Below are 25,961 nucleotides of genomic sequence, written 5' to 3' on the forward strand. Positions count from 1 at the left end.
GCTCACAGCAGAACAGCCAACTGTTGGCAGTGGAAATGCATTGTGGGTAATGTAGGTGCCAGGTCTGGACAAAGAAGGAGAATGTGTGGAATAAAAAGACCATATCTCTAGTTCTGCTGAATCAGTTTTGGTCCTTTCTTCCCATGTCTTTGCAGGAGTTGATGCTCTGTCCCCTCACTCACACTCTCCACACAGTGTGTGTGCCAGGCCTCTCATCCTTTGGGAACAATACATGAGAAACAGAATGTAACAGTAGAGAGAAAGCAGGGCTTTACTGTTGTAAACAGATGCAACAGGTGGAAGAATAGAGCAGCTTTTTCCACTGGTTTGTTCTAATATTTTGTTTTGGTTCAGCTTTTTACTGTTGTTGACAGTCATGAGTATAAACACAGATTTATTTAAACACAGATTAGGTTTGACGTACATTCTTTCCAGAAAATTAGGCTTCAGATAGCAGTAGATTATCAAAGGCTTTGTTCTGACACCGTGCTGTTGTGCTGCTAGCTTGCAAGAGCATGAAATTGCATGACACCATAATATGTCTTAGGGGGAGAGTTTCCATTTTTCCTCTTCAGCTGTGTTGGTAATTATTCTTCACCTTAATAACTGAAACACGTAAAAAAAAAAAAAAAAAAAAAAAAAAAAAAGAACAAACATCGAGCTGGTATCAGTGCCTAAGTTTGAAGAGTGAAGAAATGGTTTAAGGTGGCAGTGCTAAAAGAAAAAGTTCAAAAAAGAAAAGCAGAAAACAACACTTTTTCTGTGCAGCCACAGTCATTACACAGTAATAGACCCCTATCCATTCTCTTAAGCTACAGTGGCCTGGAATTGACAGAAACAACAAAGTCAAATAGTCATAACAGCAATGAATCATCTCGCTAATTAGAGCACAAGTCCAACAAAGAAATGATCAATCACCCTTTTAGCAGCATCTCAAACATCCACCCACAAATATTCAGGATTATTGTTATTTTGTGCTGCGGAACAGAAAAAAAAAATCCAGTCTTGTTTTTCATTCAATATTGGACAAATTTAAGACTGAATGCATACTGTTTACTTCTTTCATCTCGGTTTCATTAGTTCAAACCTCAAAGGACAGCCCGCTCAGTGTCACTGGTTTCTCATTATGAACAAACCAAAGCAATCAGTCATTGAAAATCGTCTGTTTCACTCCACTGCCCTCTCTCCTCTGCAGGTTATTGAGTGCATAACCCAGGGCCGGGTTCTGGAGAGGCCACGGATTTGTCCTAAGGAGGTGTATGACATCATGCTGGGCTGTTGGCAGAGGGAACCGCAGCAGCGACTGAACATTAAGGACATTCAGAAGGTCCTGTTCGCCATGGGAAAAGCCACGCCGGTCTACCTGGACATCCTGGGCTAGCAGCGGCCCAGGGTGGCCTGTTCCTCGCCAGACAGATCGACAGAGACAAACAGACAGACCAACCCACCCGAATCCAGGAATAACCAAACCAACCTGCTCCACTGTCGAAAAACACCTACAATGTTTGGGAAGGACTTAAGTGCCTGCAACACTTTTGGATATAGTGGATAAAACGTATTCAAAAAAACACGCACTTTTACATTTTGTTTACTTGCGTATAAGATGTACAGGTTTGAAGAAGACTTTTTTTCCCTCGAAAAACTGCAAAAAATACACAAAAATGGAGACAAAAAGGGAAGTAAAGTGGACTGGCAATAGGAAAATGGCCACAGTTTTATTATATTATGGAGAGAACACATCAGAGTTAAAATCTATTCTGGGTTTGGTTTTATGAATATATATAGAAATATTACATATATTTTATATTTATTTCTTTTTGTCAGGGTGTTGAAAGGTCTGCCATGTGTGTTGCTAAGGGCTCCGCCCTGTCTGAAGACATCACTGACAAACTATTGGCAGGGACTTGACGATGGTAGCCTTACTTGCACTCTGATTGGCTGGCGCTGAGCTTTTAATGGGAACTCTGCTTCTGTGGAATAACACTGGATGGTTGAAAAAAGGGAGCGCTCTGTAGAGGACCTACCCAATCAGACAACCAACAAATCTATTTTAATTTAAAAATAATGTACATATTGTAAAATTCTATGTGTCAAAATTATGTTAACTTATTTTTTTGGGTGTCATTTTGGTTCCTTTTTCTGACTGTGATCTGGGTGGCTAAAGTATAAAGCTATGGTATTTGTTCTCATCCTAATCTAGAGGAGATTTCTCTTGGGAATTACCTGTGTCAGTGCTGGTAAGTTGTCTTATGTGGTGAAGGTGAATGACAGTGAATACAGTTTGGAAAGTCTGCTGACATTGAATCACAGAGACTCTGGAGAACGGGGGACGACTCAGAGCCATCAACACGACACTTTTCCAAAGAGGTGATGAAGCCTCACATTCACTTTCCAGTTCATTTGCTTTTTATGGCAAGAATAGTGCGTTGCTAAGTAATATCTTACACCACATTTCCAAACTCATACACACGCTTTGAGAAACTGTTCTGTCATTTTCTGGCTTTTTGGTGTGAAGCTGCTTTTCCACTCTAAAGAAAACATTTTTGTAACTGAAAGCATAAGTCACATGTTAGCTGCAGGTGTATTTCTAGTATATACAGCCTAAGACAAGTCTGTAATTTAAGGGGATAGACATTTCGCGAAATACGTTTATTCACTTTTTTGCCGAGAGGAAGATGAGGAGATTGATTCCACTCTCATATCGCTCACTTAAATATGAAGCCACAGCCAGGGGACAGTTAGCTTAGCTTAGCATAAAGAAGGAAGACGGAAACAGCTAGCTCGGCTCTGTTCAAAGGTAACAAAAGATACCAACCAGCATTCTACAGTTCACTAATTGACATGTTTAACCACATTCATTTAAAACGCAAAAAAAAAAAAAAAGAACTAAAAATTCAGTCTTGGCTCAGTTTCATACTTTGGGCTAGAATTGCTTTTGCGCCTGTTTTTCACGTGTGCTGTGTTTATCAAACAGATGCACCTGGTTGGAGTCGCAGTCTGCATGTCATGTGTGCAAGTTTCTGCAACGTGACCCTCTCTCCTCATGGCACATGGTTTTAAGGGAGGATCACACAAATAACAGGAGACATGATAACAGGGGCTGATTATGTGTTCTGCTTACATTGACCAGGATTGTCCTGGTTTGTCCGGGCTTGTCCCTGTTTGTCCAGGATCATCCCGGTTTCAAGCTGGGTGTCCTGAGCACCAACAAATATCTGTAAAATACATGTCCCAGTTTTTAGCTTTCACTGTCAAATTGTCCCTGTCTTCACCAGAAAGAGCATAATAATAATAAGTATAATATTTAATTGTTTCAGCGCTTACCTGGACGTTTATCATGTTCTGTTCCAATTATTATCACCTAACCCAATATAAACAATACACCACACATCTGAACTCAACACTGATTTGTCTGTATGTTTGTCGTTCAATCAATGTATTGCTGTCAAGGCTGTTACCAGCCTATGAGTCATAGGCAAGCTTCTAAAGGCAATGACCCTTGTGACTCATTCTGACAGAACCAGTTAGCAGGCCGGTGGTTTAGCTGTCATGCCGAACAGAAAATCCGTCTTTTTTAAGTGCTCCAGGGTACTCTGCAAAGTACCCAGCAATGAAAATGCTGCGTTCATGGCATCCATGCTGTTGAAAGGTGCACTCCGTAGGTGAGCTTATGCACGCACTATAGACTTGTTCATCGCGCCGATAGTGCGTGCATAAGCGCGTGCCTGTGCGTGAATATGCAGCACACTCAAGGGTCCCGTTTTGGGGCATTAAAAATATGGTCACCTTATTTCCACTGGATTGACTGAGCTTGTTGAGCTATTTGGGGGAAAATTCTCTGCCTCTGATAAAAGGTGTAAATGCAGCACAGAGGAGATTTACAAGAGCAAGTTGTAGTGGCAGAAATAAACATGCTTTACAATATATTGTCACCTGGTAAATTACTTTTTAAAGGGAGCTGTAGTTTTTCGTATGCTAATAAATTAATTGTTGTTCAAACTGGCAATAGACAAGTTATTTATTTTTTTCTTTATCAATATGAAGTACATATTGATTGCACAAGTGGTTTCCTATAAGTCTTGCTTTCACAGTGCAATCCTAAAGGGTTCGACCTCCAAGGAAAATGAAGGCTGACTGGTGAGTCAAGCTGACACTATTTCTATCTACTTTGATGTCTCCTTTATAGACCAAATGACTGAATGAACTTGCACTTTTTCTCTTTATGTTTTCTTGTGCTGCCCCCTGACACCAACCCCTGTTGTAGTTCTTGTTCGCATGAAGCTTTTACTTTGACTCTACCTTTATGGTTCCTTCTTTTCCCTTATTTCCAAAAGGCTGGTGATCGTTTCTTCACAGAAATTTGGAAACAAATGTTGTTTTCAGTAGTTACTCGCCTCTGAGGAAAACAGCAGGTGATCCACTTGTCTTTGCAAAAGTAGCAACAACAATAATACCACTTGAAAATGCTAGGAGGGGTTGAAAAGCTGTCTGTTCCTACTTTAACTTTGTTAAAATCACAAAGAGTTCAGCTTCTAATAGCAAATTCTGTAGTGGATGCTAATTTCTCTAGAATATGAACAATAAACTCCAGGATCTCGAGTCATTTTTTCATAAAGACAGATAAAGATGCAGGCACATGGTATAGAGGCTAGCCTGCATTTGACCGGCTAGCTAGCTTTAGTTTGTCTTATCTGTACATAAACCATAATGTAAAAAGTATCTTGTGTAAAGGCTTGTTGTCATTATAAGCTTGCCAAGCAACCAGGAGAGAAGCTCCCAGACATGAAATGGTCGAATACATAAGTCCGGCAACACCGCAACTGCTACAGCACTTACACTTCAGTTTTTGTACTGGTCAAACAAATGAGACATAACGTGTTAATTTGTTGGATGAGCTGGTGGGCAAATTTTGTTACCTTCGGACCTGTGCTAACTTGCCAGTCTGCATGTCAAGCTAAGTTGACCTGCTGCTGGAGACACGGCAGGAGCCATACTTTACACAGCGGGGTGGTATGGGGGTTATCCTGCCGGAAAATTTAAATATTAGACTTCATTCCCTATATTCTGGTGAGTTTTATACATACAAATAATCACATACTTAACAGCAACTCAACCTGAGGTGGAACTGTCTTTGAAAAGGTGAACATAAAAGTGAGGCACTAGACAACATTGTTATCTACTGAGAAGAACAATTTCCCCCTAAACTTTATCTGCTGAACTGTTTCTTGGCTTAGCTAACATTAGCTAGCTATGAAGTGATCTGAAGTGAGCAGGGGCAGTTCAGGGGCCAATCAGATCTCAGCTGCAGCCCAAGCCCCTGTGGCCTCGCCCCTGGGTCAGTGCATGGCTGGCAGCAGCTTCAGATTCACTGGAAAGAAATGAGAGGTATCAATCTTTTCATCCAACTCTCTATAAGAAAGCAAGTTCCCCAATTGTATTTCCCAAAATGTTGATTTAAAACAGTTTAGGTTAATTCCACAAAGATCTTGTCATTCACAAGCCAGGGAAAGAAACAACAGGGTGGCTTCTTTCCTGACATTTCATTTACGACAACAAAATAAAAACCTTTCTTTTTCGTTATTCTGATTTCGTTTTCATTAGCTGTACATGACTCACAATCACTTTTTTCTTCCTCACACTCGTGGCCTTTGCATGTCTGGCAATGATGAAGTTTGACACCCATCTATTGCTCTAAACCTCTTCTGTTATGACCAGAGAGGAGCCACTGAAGCAGGTGGATACTTGTGTTAACTTATGGACGGTACATCAAAAATAATAATCACTCAAGTGGATCAGCTAATTGTGTGGTATGACGCGTTCCATATTTTTGATGATTACAGTATTTAATGAACTGGAAAACATGAAGAGTTTTGTTCCAAAGTGTGAAAACATGACCCTTAAAAAGCTTAAGAGCAAAATAAATAAATATATAAAAGAACTAAAACCAAATGATATTACTTTTGAAGAATCATTCATAATTAAGTGCTTAGTCGACTAAATGAGCTCAGTTTTACAGTGTGGAACCTGTTGATTTCTCAGACACTGAATGATAAACCTCAGGCAACGATTTTATGTTGTATCTGGAAATATAGCATTTTGGAGTGGAACTCTTCACATCTCTTTCTTATTATCTTGACATGAATTCTCACAGTATCACAGTGTTGTCTCTGTTCCCCTTGGGACTATGTAAATCATTAATGAGCATTCAGTTATTTCAAGTGTTTTATATGAAAGGCAGGATCAAATCCAACGAGTTACCCAAAGCATTGAGTTTTTGTGTATTCTCTTGTGGTAATGATAAAACGCTTAAAGACATTATGACACAGACCGTGAGCATTTGCAGGGTATTGTAATCCTTTCATGGTGAGTTGAATATTGTTTCAAAAGTTTTCTTTTCTTTTTTTTTTTCTTTTCTTGGATGAACTAACTGAACACTTTTTGAAGCAAAGTTGGCATATTACCATGTACACATTACAGAATATAAAAATGTGGTATAACAACCGCAATATATAAAATACTGGTATTCCATGATAGATCTTTGTATTAATGTGACTCTCTTAAGAAAATGTCTTCAAACAATCAGATGATCTCCTTTTCCATTTTGTCCTGTCTTATAAAGATGTGTAAATTTGACAGAATCTTGTCTTCATCGAAGTCTCTTGGAAAGCTGAAAAGCATGTGTTCAGTGTGTGTTCAGAGTTATCAGGACCCATCAGCGGCTGTGTGCGTCTAGATTAAGTGTTTTTCTACTTCAGCAGGACAAGACTGCTGAATATTTACCATCTCTTTTTCTTTATGTGGTGCGATCGATGTGCGTCAACGTGTTTCTTTTTTGTTGTGTTTGGTTATTTCTGAACACAGAAGTCGGACTCATAGTGCCCAAATCAACACAAATCACTTTGTCCAGTGATGATGATGCCATTATGTCGATCATGGATGAACATCCATAAATCTGTTTAGAAATCATACAAATGTACAGTATGTCTGTGCAGGCCACAACAAGAACGTCTAGTAACCAAAGCAGCATGACTTTTCATAGTGCAGATTCAGTAAAATGTAAACAAACAGGATATGCAGCTGCAAAGGTATTTGTATTATAAAGTTAATATTCTAAGACACTGCAATCAAACAGGCAGTAAAGGACAGTGTTGTCTGAAGTAAAACTGCAAAGTAATATTGCAAATGCAATATAATCTATCATTCAGGATCAGGTCTTTGTCATGGAAATAATTAAGGTTAGTGCATCTATTGGGGTTTCCCTTTTTCAGACTTGATCAATTAATCAATAATCCAGGGGTTTACATTATCACCATTATCATTTCCTGTCTGTTTTGTAACTATTGGTGTTATTGAAAGCACAATAACCACAATAACCAGTATGATCTCTTTCTTTCTGTGGTTGTTGCTTGACTTTGAATCCAAACCTACGCCCTTGTGCCCACACCCACTGCACTGTAACTCATTGTCTCCATGGCAACATAACACCTAATGCATAATCTGAACTACAGTCCCAAAACTCACAACATGTTTATTCTAAAGACAAGTAAGAAAAAGAAGCACGGCAGGACAATATACATGAATATTAAGTTTTTGTTTTTGTTGCTGTTCTTGTTGTTTTGCATTTTCATTCTGAGGAATGAAGGCTCAGAATGTCCCATCAACACAGTCCCTCCATCTAAATCCCTGAAACACATGCTCCTCCATCCATTCTCACAGAGGGTAGACAATACGTACAGTACCACTCACATACAGCTCGATCATTTCCAAGAAGCCCAACTTCTCATGACTCAGGGAGAGAAAAACAAAGTAAAAAAAGAAGAAATACTTGTGGTTCAAAGTGCAGCTTTATGCACTTTTTTTGAGGCAGTACTTACCACTAATGACAGCAGAATTAGGACAGTGTTGATGTGTACATGCTACAAGATAATCTAGGCAAAAAAAGAGCACTTTATACATATATATGACTGGCCAGCTTGGTGCATAGAGAGACGATCTTAGAATATGCTACAGTAAAGGTTAAACCAGGATATCCTCTGTGCCCAGCATTTTAATGATGTATTTGCCTTCATCTCTTTTAAAGCCACTCCTGCCTCACCAATGCTGAAATAACACCTACCTGCTTCTCAAAATTAAAGATGAAAAACACATAGCTGCTGCTCACGTCTGATTTGCTAGCAGTGGCGATTCTAGAGTGTGAAGAGTCTCCGGGCTAAAATTACCACAGGCCCCCTCCACCCAGCTTTCATCCTCATTATGTAAAAACTGTATGAAATCTAATCATTTTTATATTTAAAATGTCCACATTAGTAGAATTTTCAAAATATGAACAATAAAAATCTTGCAATTTTCAAAATTCAAATAGAAAGAACAATAAAGACCAGAACAATACAAATCTAATCTTTTTACCCAATACCGCCAGCGTTGTCACATTGTAATGTACTCACATTATGAGGAGCTCATCGACACTTAAAGCATCGACTTTGCAAATGCTGCCACAGCGTCCGCACACCAAAAAACTGAGCTTAGAAAACATGGAGGAGTGACAACATCACAGGCGTGACAGAGGGAGGAGAGTCCTGAGAGAGGGATACTGTCCATCTGTTAAGACCTGACGTAACAGTGAACCGCTCAGGGTATTTAGTTTATCTCTCTAACAACTCTGCCTGTCACACTTCAGTTAGCACAGTTGCCGGCTGAACTTATTAGTTAAAGCTAGACTGAATAACCGCATTCATTTATTCACTGTTATGCTTGATTGTCATTATCTGCTCTGTGTTCAAATGTCTAGCTGCTTTTTTTCCTCATCATCTTTTTATCTTTTTATCTCACTTCTGGATGAGTACCTCCTCTTCATTTTCCTTCACTGACTTTTGAACAAACTCGGAGAAAGATACACAAGCGAATGACACGGGGCTCCTTTTGGGAGGTTTCCTGCTGAGATGTCATCGCAATTCGTACACTGGTTGTTGATGGGGGAGTGGGTGGCGATCGCTGCGGTTGCAGCATTTTGAGACATGGCTGTGGAGGGAAGTTTGACATCCCTCAGGTCACCCCTAATGGTCTGGAGCTTCAAGCCGTTGCCTGCTTGCCTCTTCACAAGCTGTAAGTCTGTCTGCTAGACGACTCACTCTGAAACTCCAGCAGTGTCGGGCAATAACTTGTTACTCTACTTACTAGAAGTAGTAATAATGTTACTTTCCCCAGTAACAAGTAGTGTAAGACATTACCAAGAAAATTTTAGCAACAATATTACAGTTACCCCTAAAAAAAAAAAAAAAACTATTTCACATCTGATTTGAACTCTAGGATTCATTTTCGTAATTGTTGCACATGCACGTCAGCAAGCAGCAAGCTAGCTTAGAAGACGGGAAGACTTTGATTCAGTGGCTGGAAATATTCCCATTACTTTGATTTTGGTGGGAGAAAAGATGAAAAGAACATTGTTGTGAAACGCAAATTGTGTGTAGGTAGAGGTACTAAATCTCTGTCCACTGCAGAGGACACAACCTCAAAACTCTTGAAACACCACTATGATAGCACAACAATGGGAAACTCATGGAAATAAGTTACATGGAGGCCATGGAGGTTGGCTGTAGTCCAACAGTGGCTCCACAGCCAGAACTGGATTTCAACTGTGGACAGCAGGCTACAAACAACAAGAACTAATGAAGCTTGTGGCTGGATATCTGATGGATAAAATGTTGCCTGTTGTCTCCATGGCTGACTCTCCATGTTTGAGACAGATCCTTAGGAAAATACCAGTCACAAGGAACAGTATAGATTCATTGACTGCTAATGTGGAGCCTTACCTGTGCCTTCCAGAGATGACCCTGACAGTAATAAGTAAAGTAATAACATTACTTTCAAAAAATGTAGCCACTAAAGAGTAATTACATGTTTCTGAGTAATGAGACCAACACTGAACACCAGTGGTAAAATGTAAACAGGGAACAGAGAGGTCAGGCTCTGTCTCCATCTAACTAGCTAGACGATGGAACAACTGCAGATTGAGTGCCTTGCTCTTTGGCACACTACACATCATTCTTGAGGGAAATGAAAATGTTGCTTGTTTAGTTATTTAAACATGTTTTACCTTTATTGGACAGCTGATAATATGGAGACAGACAGAAAATGAAGAGGGGGGTATGACATGCAGCAAAGGTCCAATGCTGGAATCTAACTAGAAACGTTGCAGTAAAATTGCACACATCTCAGCCATTTGGTACCAAAACACTCCAGAAAACCTCAGATGAGGCCGCACTATCATGAGAGAAACGTGTGACTCTGTGCCCATAATAATGAACATGATCTTCAAATTGCTTAGGATAAATAATCCATCACAGCGAAATGTAACTTCACAGCCTGACGAAGCACAAAAAGACACAGAGACACTGAAGCTTTATCGTTGCTACATGCTTCATTGGCAAGTGTCCACATATTAGCCAACAGCCATCCCATTATTGTTTAGCTGGCCTCTTACAAACAACAGGAAAATGGAGACACAGTCAGCACCGAGGGATTTGAGGTCAGTAAGCAGTGTGTTATGATGGCGCTACCTTAATTGTTTATTGATTTACAATTACACAGTGTTTTGTGTGTTGAGGTTTCTCTGTTAGTGTGTGTGTGTGTGTGTGTGTGTGTGTGTGTGTGTGTGTCCTCATATTTGTGGTTGAGTCTGGAGTGTCTCAAGTGTCCAGTTCCAACTTGTGGGTGTAGGGTAGACAAAATGTAAACACATCACAGCCAAGCAGTCGAACTCACGTACGTAGGTCACGTATATACAGTTACTACTGAAGAGCTTTGTTCTCCCAGTTTTCAAATATTCAGTATTAGACAACCAACTGAGTGTCACAAAGGCTAAATTGTCAGTTCCCAAACAAAGAGAAACACTGATCACAAGTTAAAAGGAAAAAGACAGACCAGATGATCAGATGATTTAGTTACTTCTGAGTTTATGTTTCACATAATTTATTCCAGTTTAAGAATTGCTTTTTTATTTACCCAGTGTTCTCTTTTTAATGAGGTCTGGTCCATGAGTCACAACTAGCATGCACTTGCATTTAGCTCATTGACAGAGTTGTATAGACTCTCACTCTTTATGTTCTAAACTTTGATACTAGTCAATGCTAGTGATACTTTAGATTCTAAAGCATTAGGACTGTTTGATAGGGTCAAGGATCATATCCATGCTTCTGCATGTTGAATGTAAACCATGTACACTTGATGTTGCTGCTGACACTTGTCCAAAGTGCATTACAGGATCGTCGCCATCAGCTTCCATTTGTTTCACTACAATTTTTTTCAAATAACTCGAGTTAGATAATCTGTCACAGTGACTGTTGAGTTGACTTTTTCTGGGTAGGTTCTCTTCTATCATTCGTTGTGTTGTGGGTGGACTTGTTTGACTCCTGTTTTGGGTTGTGTGCTGAGCGTGGAATCCAAACACCACTATCTCTGTAAAGAAGAGGCGTTTTATAGCCTGCGATTATGAAATATGAAGTTGCTCATTTAATTTTAGATTTTCAATTATATATAGCTGAGCATATTTCATGTGAAATCATGTTTCTTAAAACACAGAATGATAGACGAAAGATAGATGAAAAAAATCAATATTGAGTCACATCATCCAATAAAGCACTCCAGTGTCGTGTGTGTGTGTGTGTGTGTGTGTGTGTGTGTGTGTGTGTGTGTGTGTGTGTGTGTGTGCGTGTGTGTGTGTGTGTGTGTGTGTATAGGTGTGTGAATGTGTGGAGGGGGTGGCTGCATGATTGCAAAAAATCTTAATCAGTTTTTAATAAATTACGGTTTTGTAACAGGCAATTCAAAGCAGACTGGCTCTGTCTCCATAGCAACGGTGGCTGAGGTTCATGCGTGATGTGGCTTCCTGCTGTCCAAAACTGACGAGGAAAACACACTAACCCTAACCCATTTCTCAGAATCTAAGGAAAAATAATCAATTGATGACCATAACAAAAACCAATCGCACTGTTGAATTATCAAGGACATTGTGGTGTTTTTGTGTTGAGGATGTCATTAATGGAAAACCTGAACATGGGAGCTCACAGTGAGGACAATACTTCTGGACAGCAGGTCCTTGGTTATCTAATTGGACTGATGCACACAGCGTCTAATGTCCTGCCATCGGGTTAATATTGGAGTGAATGGAGGCAGGAGCAGTGGCTCTCAGAAACTAATATTGCCACTGCTGGTTTAGTTGCAGTAATAATGTTTCTGTAATAATACAGTATATTATAGCAGGAGGAGACATGACGCGAAGATACTGGGTGAGGGGAAAGGGGCGAGTGCACTGGCAAAAGAATGATTGTTGTAGTTTGGCTCACTGATTTGGCCGCTTACTTATCAATACGGTCAGCAGTTGGAGCTGAAGCAGTCATTGTGACACACAGCTCATGGAGGCAATTAAAGTCCATTAAAACCATTAGTGCCAAATTTTCGCAATCAGTGACAAAATCATACTCCTTCTTTGAGTCCTAACTGAGTCAGATTTGAACATGCAGTAGTTTCTGAGGATATCATCACAGCCAATGGACATTGTAAATAAGTACATTCAAATAATGAATAAATAAATTAGTTTATCTTTATGACTCCAGAATAGGCCTGAGAATCATCAAGTCTTTAAGTTTTCTTCGGTATGAAAGTAATCCAGTGACAGTTGTCTGTACATCCATGGGCACATCGCAACCAGGAGCTGCTGATAGATAATTCAGCAAACTTTTAATGGTGCCAGTTTGTCAAAATAGGGTTAAGTATACATTTAGGCTATAAAAAAAAAAGAAAAAGAAAAAGAAACAGTGATGCAGCCAACAGCTAAGTAACTGTCTCCACGGTAATATTGTACTTCCTGTATACATCGCAAATGGGAGAAGTCTGACTTCAGAGTTTTCTGTTTCTGTCTGTTGCTCTATGTACTGATACTTAGACTGTCCCATACAAATTGGGTGTGTGTGTGTTTCAGTGAAGGATGTTGGGGGGCGGCAGTACTCTCACTTTTGCCTGGGGGGGGCACAGTGAGGGACCAATGTGATCAAAATTGTTAATATCACATTATCTATAAATATCACTATACTATATACATCACCAATATCAGCACTGGGATTTGAAAATAAGGCACCCCACCACAAATGTCCACATACCTCTGACATTTAGACAAGGGAACGTAGCTAATTTTAAAATTACTACAAGGCAAGAAGCAGTGTCATATATGAACTATTTTAAAATATCAGAGCAACAAGGATTTGGGTTAACTAGTTTCTACAGTAAGTGACTACAGTCAGGTGGTCAGAGTCAGATACCTGGATGGATGTGAAATGCTGTGAACATCCCATCATTATATAATGAAAACACTAAAGGGCAGATAAATATGTATTACTTGAAGGATATGTACACATCACTGACACATTATGATTCAGTGATTTTGAGAGAGGTTACTGACAAGACGACAGACAATTAGTAGAAGAGGGTGATTGTGAAAATGGATGGCAGAGATGGTATGAATTCAGTCAATGATGCAGCATGTTTCTGCTTATGCTTGGCAGATGTGTCACTTTTCCCTCTATATGATCCACTAAAATCCATGTGAGATATTTTAAAGCATGACCAACGTTGCTGATAAGCCTGTTCCCATTTGGAACAGGCATCTTCTTCTTCTTCTTCTTCTTCTTCTTCTTTGTGACTTCTTGTCACTATGATGTTACAGTTAGTGTTCTTCATATTGCCACCTACTCTACCAGGGGTAATGCAGCAAACATATCAAATAGGCAGTTACATATTAATATATATTAATAATATGATGACAGCAGTAGAGAAGGGCAGAAAACTGGAGAATCACAAAAGATATAGGAGGGCTGACAGGTCTGTAAACAGTATTTATTTGCTGAACTTGAGGTGATTAGTATTTTCTTCTCATACATGCCATCTGACTGCAGTGGTGAACGGTCTCCCATGCAAGCTCTAGCTGAGAGTGTATTTAGAGTGAAAACGCTGTGTTTTTCAGCCAGATTGCTTCTCGGTTTTCCAGTATTGCTTGTCAGCATCAAGTGCTGCAACACAGCCAAGTCATTTGAGCGACAATCCAAACATATACAGACAAGGCATCATTTCTAAATTGCTCTAAAAAGTGCATTCACCTTCAAGTGTTCAGTCTCTGACTCACCCTCATCTGTGTCTTTCAAAAACACAAAATGACTACAAGGAAATGATTCACACTCCACACTGAAGATGGTCTGTCTTATTCCACCAAAATAATCCTGAACTGTATTCATCTGCGTCATCTTGCCTTGGATAAAAGCAGGTATAGAACTTCATTGATAACTGTGATGGCTTTATGGAAAACACAAGGACATGAAATGGGGGCTGAGAGTTCCCTGCATCTGGTCTTTTATTGCAAAGATGAGGAGGCGAGCTCATTTGTGAGGAAGAGGTTGTACAAACAAAAAGAGAAGATCGACTGAAGCTCATTATATGTATAATCCAATGCGTTGCTGTTTTCTTACCAACAGACACGCAAGCAAATGTACTGACCTTGAATTCAAAATTTCCCACTGCAGTTTGATCAAAAATGGTTCTTTCCTTATGATAAGTTGAGAAATCATAATCTTCCATTCTGCCTCAAAGCAGTTTTCGGTGCTATCGCACTGTAAACAGTGTTTTTGTTGAGTACCTGAACCCAGAGCTGCCTTCTCACCACCCAGGGAGAATGCCTTTGACTAATCCCCAAGGCTTTCTTATCAAGTGTGATTGAATAGAGCCTTCAGTCCCCAGAAGACAGGCTAACCTTTATCTTGCCTATTTTCTATTTCTGCATCTCTTTCTTTTCTCTCCACAACAAGGCGTTTGTGGGAAAAGGAGACCTGTTAACTGTTTACACCCTCCAATATGCACATTGTTTCCCCAATGGGCGTGCGTTTGAAACATGAAAGGCTCCCAACAAAATGGAAAATTTCCACTCCATTAGCCATGCAGCCAATCAGCGCGTAGTGACCCAGATAAGGAGCTTGATATTGATGATGACAGCAATAAAGACGTATTTTCACCACAAGCCTTCCTTCTAATTAGGTTGATCTGCGGAGAAAATAAATGAATTTTGACAAAATGCAAAAGAGGTGGTGTGCAGGGAGGATTCGACAAGCAAGTGTGACAGGAAGAAGGGGGGTGAGATTCAAGAGGTTTCTCTGGGTTAAGTGACTCCACTGTCGGGGAATGGGTGACAATTACCAGTGAAATGAGATTTCGTGGTTTCAGGTGCCTCCTAAATACGGTGTTTGGTCATAGTAATTGTTCAGGGTCAAATGGGAGATACTCCTTGATGATGCTTTGGCTGTTTTTGACAAGCCTGTGCACTCTGGACAATCTACAGTGTGTACAGTATTAGTGTGTCTACTACCTTTTCAGGCTGCACATTAACCGCTGATGTGCTGAAAGGCGGTGGTAGTGTAGAGGGCGTGTGTTGATGCTGATTTGAATAACAGAAGCTTGTACAATCATTTTGTATAATTAACTTTGTTTTGTTGTTGAATGATTAATAATTATTTACAAGTTAGTCCATGAGAGGAAGAAGGTAAAAATGAAGTCACAATTTCCTCAAATCTAAGACACGATGAGATAAGATAAAAACTTTATTATTCCCATGCCAAATTAAATTGTTAAAGTCGTCTATAATGTCTAAATTCTCAGAAGCATCCAGTTTTTTGAAGTGTGTTACTGTGCGTCAATGTGCGTCATTGGTGGACTCATATGGTGATCTGCCTTTCCAGTGGAGAAAATGTGATTCAGTGCCATATTAGCTGCCCCACAGGCTAGAAAGTTGGCCTCTATGTTCCTCTAAATACATAAATAAATAGTTAATAATCCCCTGTGTATTTTCATTATGGAGCTGTAGTAGTTAAACTTTTAATTTTCACCAAGATTTAGAACTGTTTCACCAGAAAGTGCATCACTACTGTCTGATGTTCTGATTAAGCCATTCACTTTGGAAAAGATGCGTATGGAAATTGATATTGAATCGCATAATAATTACATGGATGCCCTGCGGTAATGCAAGTTGCATAGCACACTTATTGAAGTTGTAATCATGAAGATTTTCATCATATTAATCCCAATGATACTATTATTTCTGAAACTGATTCTACCATAGCCAGTAAAATGTATTCACACTCATAGTTATATGGTGGATTGAACTTTTTTGCCAAAATGGCCATATTTGGAAAAAGTATGCTTACAATTTATGTTTGAATTTAACACTAACTTGCCATGCCACAGTTTCCTATATGCTACTGTATACGTTTTTAAAGAATGAACAACAGGTGGTAATGATGTTCCTGTTTTCAACCTAAATTTATTTATGCCATGCTACACATATTTTTGAGAATGTCACAGAGGAGGGTGGGAGTGTGGCCAGAGTGGGTAGGGAGCAATCAAGCAAGCAGCAGAAGGTCAGCAGCCAAAGTGCCAGGAGGAACAGTCATGCACGGCAGCACTGCAATACTAACCTCTACACTTCCTCCTGGAGGGAGGGTGGTATCAGTTGCAACATTAAGTTTCCACAGCAGACGAGAAGATGGGGGATGTCACCCCACAGCAATCCGCTACACACTCAGCAGGTGCTGACATCTAGATTAACCTTGGACCACTGTGAGTCCAATTCCTCTGGAAGGCAGTGTCTTATTAGAATGCACACAGACAGCTTGTATCCAATCCCTGGCTTCTGAGGCTCCCAGGTACTTCCCCTCATTCGCTGGCCTGTCAGTCAAAGGGTCATCAGAGCATTGCTGCAGGGACACTGGATTGGAAGCAGGTTGGGACTTTTAACCCAACAATGACTGTGTCCCTCCTAATTCATATTACCTTGACTGCCCCTATAGGAACTTATTAAGTCCATTAATGAAGTAACAAGTAATAATACCACAAGGTCAACTCAGTATGAAGTAAACATAACCCTTTAATGTCTGGGTATTTTGCACACTCTCCTACTGTACATACATGCCTCTGTGACCAAATGCTCATCTAGCAATCTTTCAACATAGTCCACTATATTTTATATTCATGTCGCACTGTGTTACAGATGCTGCTACTGCTCAGAGGCAAACACTACACACATTATTCAGCACAGTAACAACATATCACAGTCATTGTCTTGTGGTGATTGCAACATGTCTGTGGTGTGCTATTTTCCAGTCGAGTTCATGTCCACTGATTTAAATTTGTACTCACTCCTAAATGATTTGATTCATTAACTGGTACAAAGATATAATTCTCAGACACATTTTCATTTTCAGAGTTGCTGCTATCAAAGCCCTCTTAAATCAAAGCAGGCTGTGCTGTGCAGTCAACCTGTCACTGTTACTGTTCATACTTTTGGGTGTACTAATGGCGGTATGAATCTTTGGGAGAAAAACCTCTGAACAACAATGACTTTTCAACAATTTTGACATTTGGACATCAGAGAATTGTTTAAAAAAAAAAAAAAACTTTCAGGAAAATCAGGAAGTTGAATGAGTAGTTGAACTGAATAGCAATAATTATGATAATTAATAAATTAGGTGGTATCTAACATTAGCCTGATAATTTGACTGAATTTCCATTGATGTCACTTGATTATTTATTCTGCTGGATTGCTGAAAAGATGGGCAGCGATTTACGTGTGTCGAATAAAGCTGCAACTAACAACTGCTCATACTATTATTATTCATATATGTTATTGTTGTTGTTTAATCTATGGAATGTAAGAAAACAGTGAAAACATCAATCACAATTTTTTTACATGATGTCCTCAAATTTCTTGTTTTCTGGAACCTTCTGGAAAGATATTCAGTTCACTTTGACAAAGAAACAGCAAATCCTTCAGATTTTGTTGATTGACTTAAACTAAATAAGAAGTAACTTTTGAAAACAAGAACTGCGACAAAATGTGTTATATTTTACATCAACGATTAAAAACTAAATGCTAATGTGAAAGTTAGACAAATGGACAAATTAACTTTAACTGTTTCATTTTCAGTTGTGTGTGTGCCCATGTGACCCATTAGCCCAATATTTTTTGTGCAAATTTATGACAGTATGCTCAAGGACCTCTTGTGTTTGTGGTGAGTGTGATGATCTGCTTGCCCTGTTGGATAATAAAGTCAATAATTCAATAATTAAATTAATGACAGAAAGAAGGAAATGAAGGAAATATGAAGCAAACAACTCAAACAACAATCTGCTTTCAGAAAAAATGACCTCGCTCACTGTACACGACCAGCTCTGGCTTTAATGGAAAGTCTTAGTCAGTGACCTGCATGCATCTGTGGAATCACGCTGGAGCTCTTCATTAGTAAAACCTTTTCTGCTGCCAAACATACCTCTTGCTCAGCAGTTGATTTAGTGGCTTGATCTGTTGCACTGCGATTGGTAACAACATGCACCTCTTTTGATAAGTCAGTAAATGCAACCAAACATGGAAACTTCCACCTGTGTTGAACTGAGGCATTTGGTAGACAACTGATTGGAAGCTCTGGTGCAGAAAGTTGAAACCAAAAAAACATTGAAAATGCTAAAATGAAAATATTGGCACTGCATGTTGTTTTTACTGATACTCATATTGGTTCATCTAGTTAATTAAGCATCTGAGACCTACTGAGGCTCGTGTGAGCAGCTAGTGCTCTGCCACTATGTTAGCCTGCTAAACGTGGATCATATTTTGTTATCAGATGACCATAAATTTGATGTCAAACCATCAGCGTTCTCACATAGGAAGCAAAACACTGGCTCTAAACTCCCTGTGCCCCACTTTTTATTCCTGTTACTTTTAAAATTTCTGTATCAGTGCACCTCTATTCAAATTCAAATTTTGCAACAAAGTGAGTTTACTCAGCTGTAAACCTGCTGACTGGCTGCTCACACGCTGTGAATGACATGAAGTGCAAGTTTCGCAATAAATCCTCCTTCCCTAGCAACACTGAGTCCATTTAATGTTTGAAATACTCTAAGTTTGATAGAGCATGTGTTTCTCAGGTCCGTGAGGGGGGGAGCAGAAGATCAAACAGTGTTAGTGAAGAGGAGGCTTTACCAGGAATATTAGACTTCAGAGCAGAACATTCAGTAGATTAAATATCACTCTTGTAGTCCACAGACCATACAGTCTTGACTCGTGGGGTCATGTCAAGAGACTATTCTCTTTTTTTGGGCCCTTTAATATATGTACCTGCGTCAGACCTTAAAGTTTGGAGTCTAATTGCACAGGCCTTAAATGTCCTCTTAACTTTATTGCTGTGCAGAAGTCCAGGCCTTCAACCTATAAAGGCATTTTGATCTGGGATTATGGGTGTGTGATGGAAGGATTAAGACCCAATTAACTTGAGGGCTATGAATGATGATGATGTTTGAAGACTTTTCTTGTCTTTCTTTAGCCTCTTTGGAGCAGAGCACCGTTGCCCGTATGCCTTATTGCAAATATTTTTAAGATCTATAGTCCATTAACTGTAGGATTTTCAACAAATCATTTCTCAGACAGCTCACAGGCATTTGCTAGATATTCTGCCATGCCGTGTGCGTGAGTGTGCATGAGAGTGTGTATGAGGGTGTGTGTGAGTGCGCATGTTTGTGCACAGGATACTGCCCACTCCATATGGTTGTGAAGGCGCTGGTTCATATTTTGGGTGATATACAGATTAGACATGCTCTAAATTCAAATAGCCTCACGGCTCAGTAATTTCAGCGTCTTACCCACATTCACTTTGTGTCTGTGTGTGTGTGTGTGTGTGTGTGTGGGGCTGTGCATGCGTGCATTATGTCAGTATAATAATATAATTTTGCATTAACTAAAAAATTCTCTTTTTTCCACTTCTCTCAGACTAGGCTGTGACATTATTGTAAATCCTTCAGCAGCAATACAGTAGCGGTACATCAGACTCAGAGAGCCAGCCACCCTCCTTGGAGCCAAAATACCCCGCCCCCTCTCACACACACTCTCACACACACACTCGGGTAGATCCTTTATCTTTTATCCTCAATTGCCCTCTTCTTTCAGAGATTGAAATTTACAATCCAACTTTCCCTTTGTTAGAAATGAGAATACCTCTTTCTGGCACGGCCAAAGTTAGCCGAATAGGAAAATATGCAACAAGCTGACAGAACCTTCTGCAGCAGAGAACATCCTCTTTTTCTTTATTTGGCCTGAATTATGTATAGAGGCTTAAGAGACATTCCCTGGCCACAATGGTGTTAGTTTCTTCTTTTTACTTATTCAACATGTGGAACCTAGGCCCCATTAGCGTTAGAGGAGTAGAACTATATTCCTCAACTCTTCATGTTTAAACACAGGACCAACCTGGAGGCATGAGATGGAAACCCACTGTGAGTCACAAGTCCTCCCTCGCTCAGTGTTTTGTCTCCTACTCTGCCCTCCTTAGGCAAATTAAGGTAAGATTTCATAGCTTTAAGGTACAGATAGCACGCACAACCACAGGCAGTACAGTCCCAGGGTTCGCCATATTTGTCTACAGGATATGACATTGTTGCTCTGCACGTCTTTGATCTGTCTTGTCTTTTTATGCTGGCTTGTCTCTGTGAATCTGCGGTGGAGAACAGAGCGTGTTTATTTCTCTGAAATGTGTGGTGCTCCAGCCGTCACCTGGATGAGGTGATTTGTATGTACCGCCGCTGCACATATCAAGTATAATGCCTCAAGTGTTCATTTCATATCACGATCCCAAGCGTTGTACAGCAATTGAATTTGAGCATTTTTTATTCCTTTGTGTCTGTCTGCCTTTGACATGTTGTCAGCATGGAAATTCACAGCACCCTGCCACTCTTCCTCCAGCAACCTCTTGATGTGCCACAGTGTGAGTCATGTCATGAATAAACATGCAGATTTACAAAGGGATGAGTGTTGGTTAGAGATGAGATAGACAGTTTACATGTGTTTGAATGGAAGGGTCTGCAGAGAGAGGAGTGACAGGGTCATGGAACCCAAATAAAAAAAATAAAAACGAGCATGCACAAAGATCTTGGTTCATTGGGGTTTTTTTGTTTGTTTGTTTGTTTGTTTTTTGGACTGTCTAGCAATGGTTAAGACATGCTTGCGGGAAACTCTGGTTGTGGCTCCTGCTGCTGCTCTGCGATTACTGAAATCCTGTTTGTAGCACTCCTTTTCTAAAAGTTAAAATATTTTTAACTTCTAGGACTTCCCTCTCCGAGTGGTAAAGACATGCTGAGCTCTCAGCTTTGTCAGGAACAAGCAACAATACCTTCTTAAAGTTTGGAAATAATCTGGAAAAAAAAAAAAGCCTGAGAACGAGAGGCTCCTGGAGCTCTGGCAGCATTTGGAGGCTCTGGCTGCTTGTGAAAACTCTCATCATATGTCAGAAGGCCAATGAGCTGTGCTGTCTCTTCTGGGCGTACAGTCCTCAAGACAGTGGCCACTTTTGAGGGTAACACACACGACTGAGGCTTAAGCCAAGTGTATGTCTGATTGACGTGGTATAGACCTAGAACAAGCAGAATGATAACCGCCCCTCACACTTCTGATCAAAGCCTCATCTGCTCTCTGTGGGTTTTTAGGATAGTTTCATCCAGAGAAATGTCACTGGGCATGTGAGCATTTGTGCAACTGACCATTCATTAAACCCTTTCACCAGATATCTGTAACTGGGTAGGGGAGAGTGGGGTAAGTAGTGCCAATTTTTACTTAAAGTGCCTTTTACGCAAGGGGATTACAGGAATGCCTCCAACTAAAATATGTACATATAGTTTAGGATGTTGTGCATCCCTGGGAGCAATCACTTTGGATCTTAAATAAACTGTTTCAGAAATATAGCTTTAGAAAAAAAAGTGGTTTTGTGGCACAACTTGCCCCCAGTGCGGGGTAAGTTGTGCCATTAGTCAGAATACACTGGGGTAAATTGTGCCATTGATAACTGAAGTAAAAAAGATCATTTTAATCTCACAAACGATAATGCTATATAAAAGCAAGACAATTTCAATACAAAAGTACTTGTTTAATGTTTATTTAAAGTTTTAACATCATCAAAGGCCAGTTTGCTTCAACAAGGCCTAGCACCACATGAACACATGCTCAGAACCAAATGAAAATTCCAAAATGGGCACCTAACTGCATCTGCATCTGAATATCTTCACAGATTCAGCCTACTACTGGACATTCCACTTGTCAATGCTGCAGGGGAATGTGAACTTGTGCTCCCTTCTGGCTGTACCACCAAGCTTTTGTGGTGTGGGTAGTTTCTTGAGCACATCACCTCTAGGGATGACTCCTTCATCATTCTCTCTAAATGTGAAGATGGGCTTTCCATCAACAGACCTCTTACAACTTTGCTTCAGAAACTTTGCACTGATCTCGTCACCTTCAACATTCTCCACCAATCCAACATAGTTATAGGATTTGGATTTTTTACCTGCAAACTTCACAAAGACAAAGTCACCAGCAGACAGATCCTTGTCACCATCATCATCATCATCATCATCGTCATCAATAAAATACAATAAAGTAATATATAGTAAATAATCATAAGATGGGGGAAGTTGTGCCACTGGCACAACTTAACCCAGCTCCTTTGGCACAAATTACCCCAAGCCCACCATTTTGAAAAAAATGCATCCCTCAGCTGTTTTGAGCTAGCATCATGCTAACTGTATAGACTCATGATGTAGCTTACTAAAGCACTAAAACATGTGTGAACTGTTTTCAAAGTTTTCTATAATTGTTCAAACACAGCAATCAAAAAACCTTAGTCATAGAAATTTTACTTTGGAGGGCAAAAAAATGTTTTTTGAACTTAAATGTGCTTACCTCTCAAGTCATGTGTCTCCCTTCTTTGCAGGATGAGTGAAATGGATGCCTCTTCAAAAATATGTGGTCACATGACCAACTTCTTCTATGGTTTTCTAAATAACAGGGGTGGCACTACTTGCCCCTTGGCACAAATTACCCCACTCTCCCCTACCAAAAATGGACGTTGCAAAGGTTGGCATGCTCAGCTAACTAGCTTACTACTTACAAAGTAGTTGTTTTGAAGGCTAATTTCATTTGCTAACTACATTTTGTGGGCCTGTAGGTTATGTTAAACAAAGCCCTGTTCACAACTGCACACCCACAGTCTTTTCCCAGTGTGTGAAAGCCAGTCATGGCTCATGAGTGTCTCTTAACTCCACAGCACGACATTCAAAACAGACCACAAGCTTGCCAGGAAAAGTAATGCATGGAGAAATGTCAGCAGTCAAAGGGGCCTACCAGGTTTCTGAATAGACATATAGTTTACAAAGTTAGCTAGATCGAATGCTAAAGTTAGCTAAACTGTTCATATATGTCAGCCTAGTAGGCCTACTCTGATCTGATCTTACATTTTGCTGATACATAATACTAATAATAATATTAAGATGAATTAGCTCTACACTGCCACCAAGAATGTTTCTTGTATTTCCACGTCTCTCATGAACTCATCAGCTGGTGGGAATGCTGTCTTTTTAACTTTGACATGCAGCTTTGGCATCTGTCTCTCACCACAATATCTGTACGTAACCATGAAGTGCACACTTAACACCGCTTTTATAGAATTCTTGCTTTTAAAAAAAACTCATCTGGAAACATTCAACTGTTAGCCAGAGTCAGCATCTTCAACTAACGCATGAAACACACAATAGCTTAATTAGCTAGTTCGCTAGCTATAGCTGATAAAATGTCCCAGTTGTCATTTTATAGTCTCCATTAAGAAATGAGAAAACTGCCATTGCCTGAAATCAAGGAACGATTTCAAAATGTTAGGAAGATTTTGAATTGGTAACTCCAATAATTCTGTATTATTATTATTATTATTGTTGTTGTTGTTGTTGTTGTTAATTTTATTGAAGCACGTGTCAGCTTGGTGCCTTTATCTGCTTCTGCCCACATGGAGTAGTATTATAGACTGTGTGTTTCCTGGTATGGTATTAACAAACACAGCCTATCCCTCACCATTTTTAGTGGACTATCAGATGGGTCTCACATTCGGCTGCTTTCACATGCATGTGGCACACACTCTGTCTGTCTCTTATCCTCTGTGGGTTGTGAATGAATAGGATTGAGTGCTGAATAGCAGCTGCTGAATGCTATAGCAGCTAGCAAAGCGGCAGGGAGATGTTATCGGGAGGGGGAAATAGTCTCTCCTGGTTGATTTGCTAGTCATATAGTCTGCTTGTCTGACTGCACTATAGCAGATAGTGTCAGAGGGACATCAAAACAGGAGGATTGGCCACTAACAGATCAACCAGGAAAACATGTTCTCAATGACATGCTGTCTAAGCATGGGCGAATGCTCACTGTTTTGACTGTGTCAACAAAGCCGATTTTCAAGATTGTTTTTCCAGTATTTGTTGCATTTAAAACTGCACCATGGTAAATTAGTATTTATAAAAGTACCTGTCTTATTAAATCAAAAGTTTGCCTGTAAAAGAAAAAAGTATTCCAATACCTCTGACTGAGAAGCCATTGATTTACCCTTCTTGCCTAAATTAAATTCAGATACGGACACTGATACAGCAGGAAATCTGCTCCCCACAGGAAATAACACTCAATAATTAAGAGTGAAATGCAAACCGTATCCTAATCAGCAGTGAGTGAGCTACCTGCTCAGAGAAAGCTTTATTTACCAGTCGAACATGCTGCTCCTTTTCCATTTTTTTTTTCTCTAATCATGTGGTAGAAAACATTACCGATATTTATATATATCCACCACCATGAAACCCTCAACTTTACTGTACTTTCCACCTTGCTGCAGAACAGACCAGTGTTGGGGGTAATGTGCAAAGTAAAATATGCACATTACTCATAAAGTCTCTGCAATATTATTACAATTATTATATCACATCACATGTTAATGCCAGCTATTCAGTGTTAAACACCTATTAGTGATGTCAGTCTTTCAATGATATTCAACACAGGGGACAAGAACTCAAAAAAAGAAATGTTACAACCACCTCACTAATGGTTAAAATGATCACCAACACAAAACAGACAATTACCATTTCTGTTCTGAACAGACATTACAGACACACTGCAAAGACTATTGTACAGACATTGATGTTACAAAGTAATATTTACATTTAGGAATATAAAACAGCCAGCACTGCAGAAAAAGAGAGTTGCAACACTCCCATAGACTTCTGTTGGATGTTAATGAATTAGCTGACTGCTCATTAATTTAATCAATGGTGGTATTTTATGTAACCAATTTTAGTTAATGTTTATTGTAAGATAATAGCTATTTAGAGTCTAAATGTAGTTAGCTAATGTTAGCAACACTTTGCCAGGTGCCATAACCAGATATCAGTGGGACTTTACTGACTTCAAATTCATTGTAGTTTTTTTTTTTATTATTAAAGTTGAGCTTGGTTAATAGATTTGTTCGTGTAATTAGTAACACTTAGTTGTATCAGTACGCCTGATTGCAATGAGTGGTAGATACCTCAACCTTGCTTGTATCTAGCAAGGTTGTTCCTTGGTCATTACACACATCGTTTCCTTGGCAGTGCATCAGTGACGGGTGATAAGATCAGCAGCATAAATGTCGATGATCATGGTAAAAAGAAAGTACAACTGCAGATAGCTAATTACTTCATAGATTTTCTGTTGAGGAACTGACATGTGAAACCATGGGAGGCTGACTTTAATGACCCAAGTCATCAAAATTATATACAAAGGATCCAAATAACAAAAAGGTAAGTAAATGTCAGACACAGCTCTCTGTATCCTCCAAAACAGTCAGTTGAATCAACTCCTTTAAACAACAAAAACTGAACATTATAACCTTCATGATGAGAGGATTTACTGCAAGACTGTTAAGACTGCCTAAGTTTTAGCTTAGTGTGCCTAATTAACTGGCAAGTGTATATATATATTTGTATCCTTCAGAGAAATGTGCCAAATAATGTAAATTTTAAGAGTAGTGGAGGGCAAATATCATATCCCACCA

General features: G+C 39.5%; 1 protein-coding gene across 4 annotated transcripts in view; it reads left to right on the plus strand.

The window, feature by feature from the left end:
• Window positions 1–6,582, plus strand: part of ntrk3b (neurotrophic tyrosine kinase, receptor, type 3b) — a 182,023-nt gene extending 175,441 nt beyond the window's left edge. For all 4 annotated transcript variants that reach the window (XM_076742373.1, XM_076742463.1, XM_076742552.1 and 1 more), the window contains one exon: window positions 1,196–6,582. In XM_076742373.1, the coding sequence (XP_076598488.1) occupies window positions 1,196–1,381 (186 nt within the window). In that variant the 3' untranslated portion in view covers window positions 1,382–6,582. The remainder of the gene's footprint in view (window positions 1–1,195) is intronic.
• Window positions 6,583–25,961: the final 19,379 nt, after the last annotated feature.

This window comes from Chaetodon auriga, chromosome 1 (genome assembly GCF_051107435.1).
Source record: "Chaetodon auriga isolate fChaAug3 chromosome 1, fChaAug3.hap1, whole genome shotgun sequence".
Lineage (NCBI taxonomy): Eukaryota > Metazoa > Chordata > Actinopteri > Chaetodontiformes > Chaetodontidae > Chaetodon > Chaetodon auriga.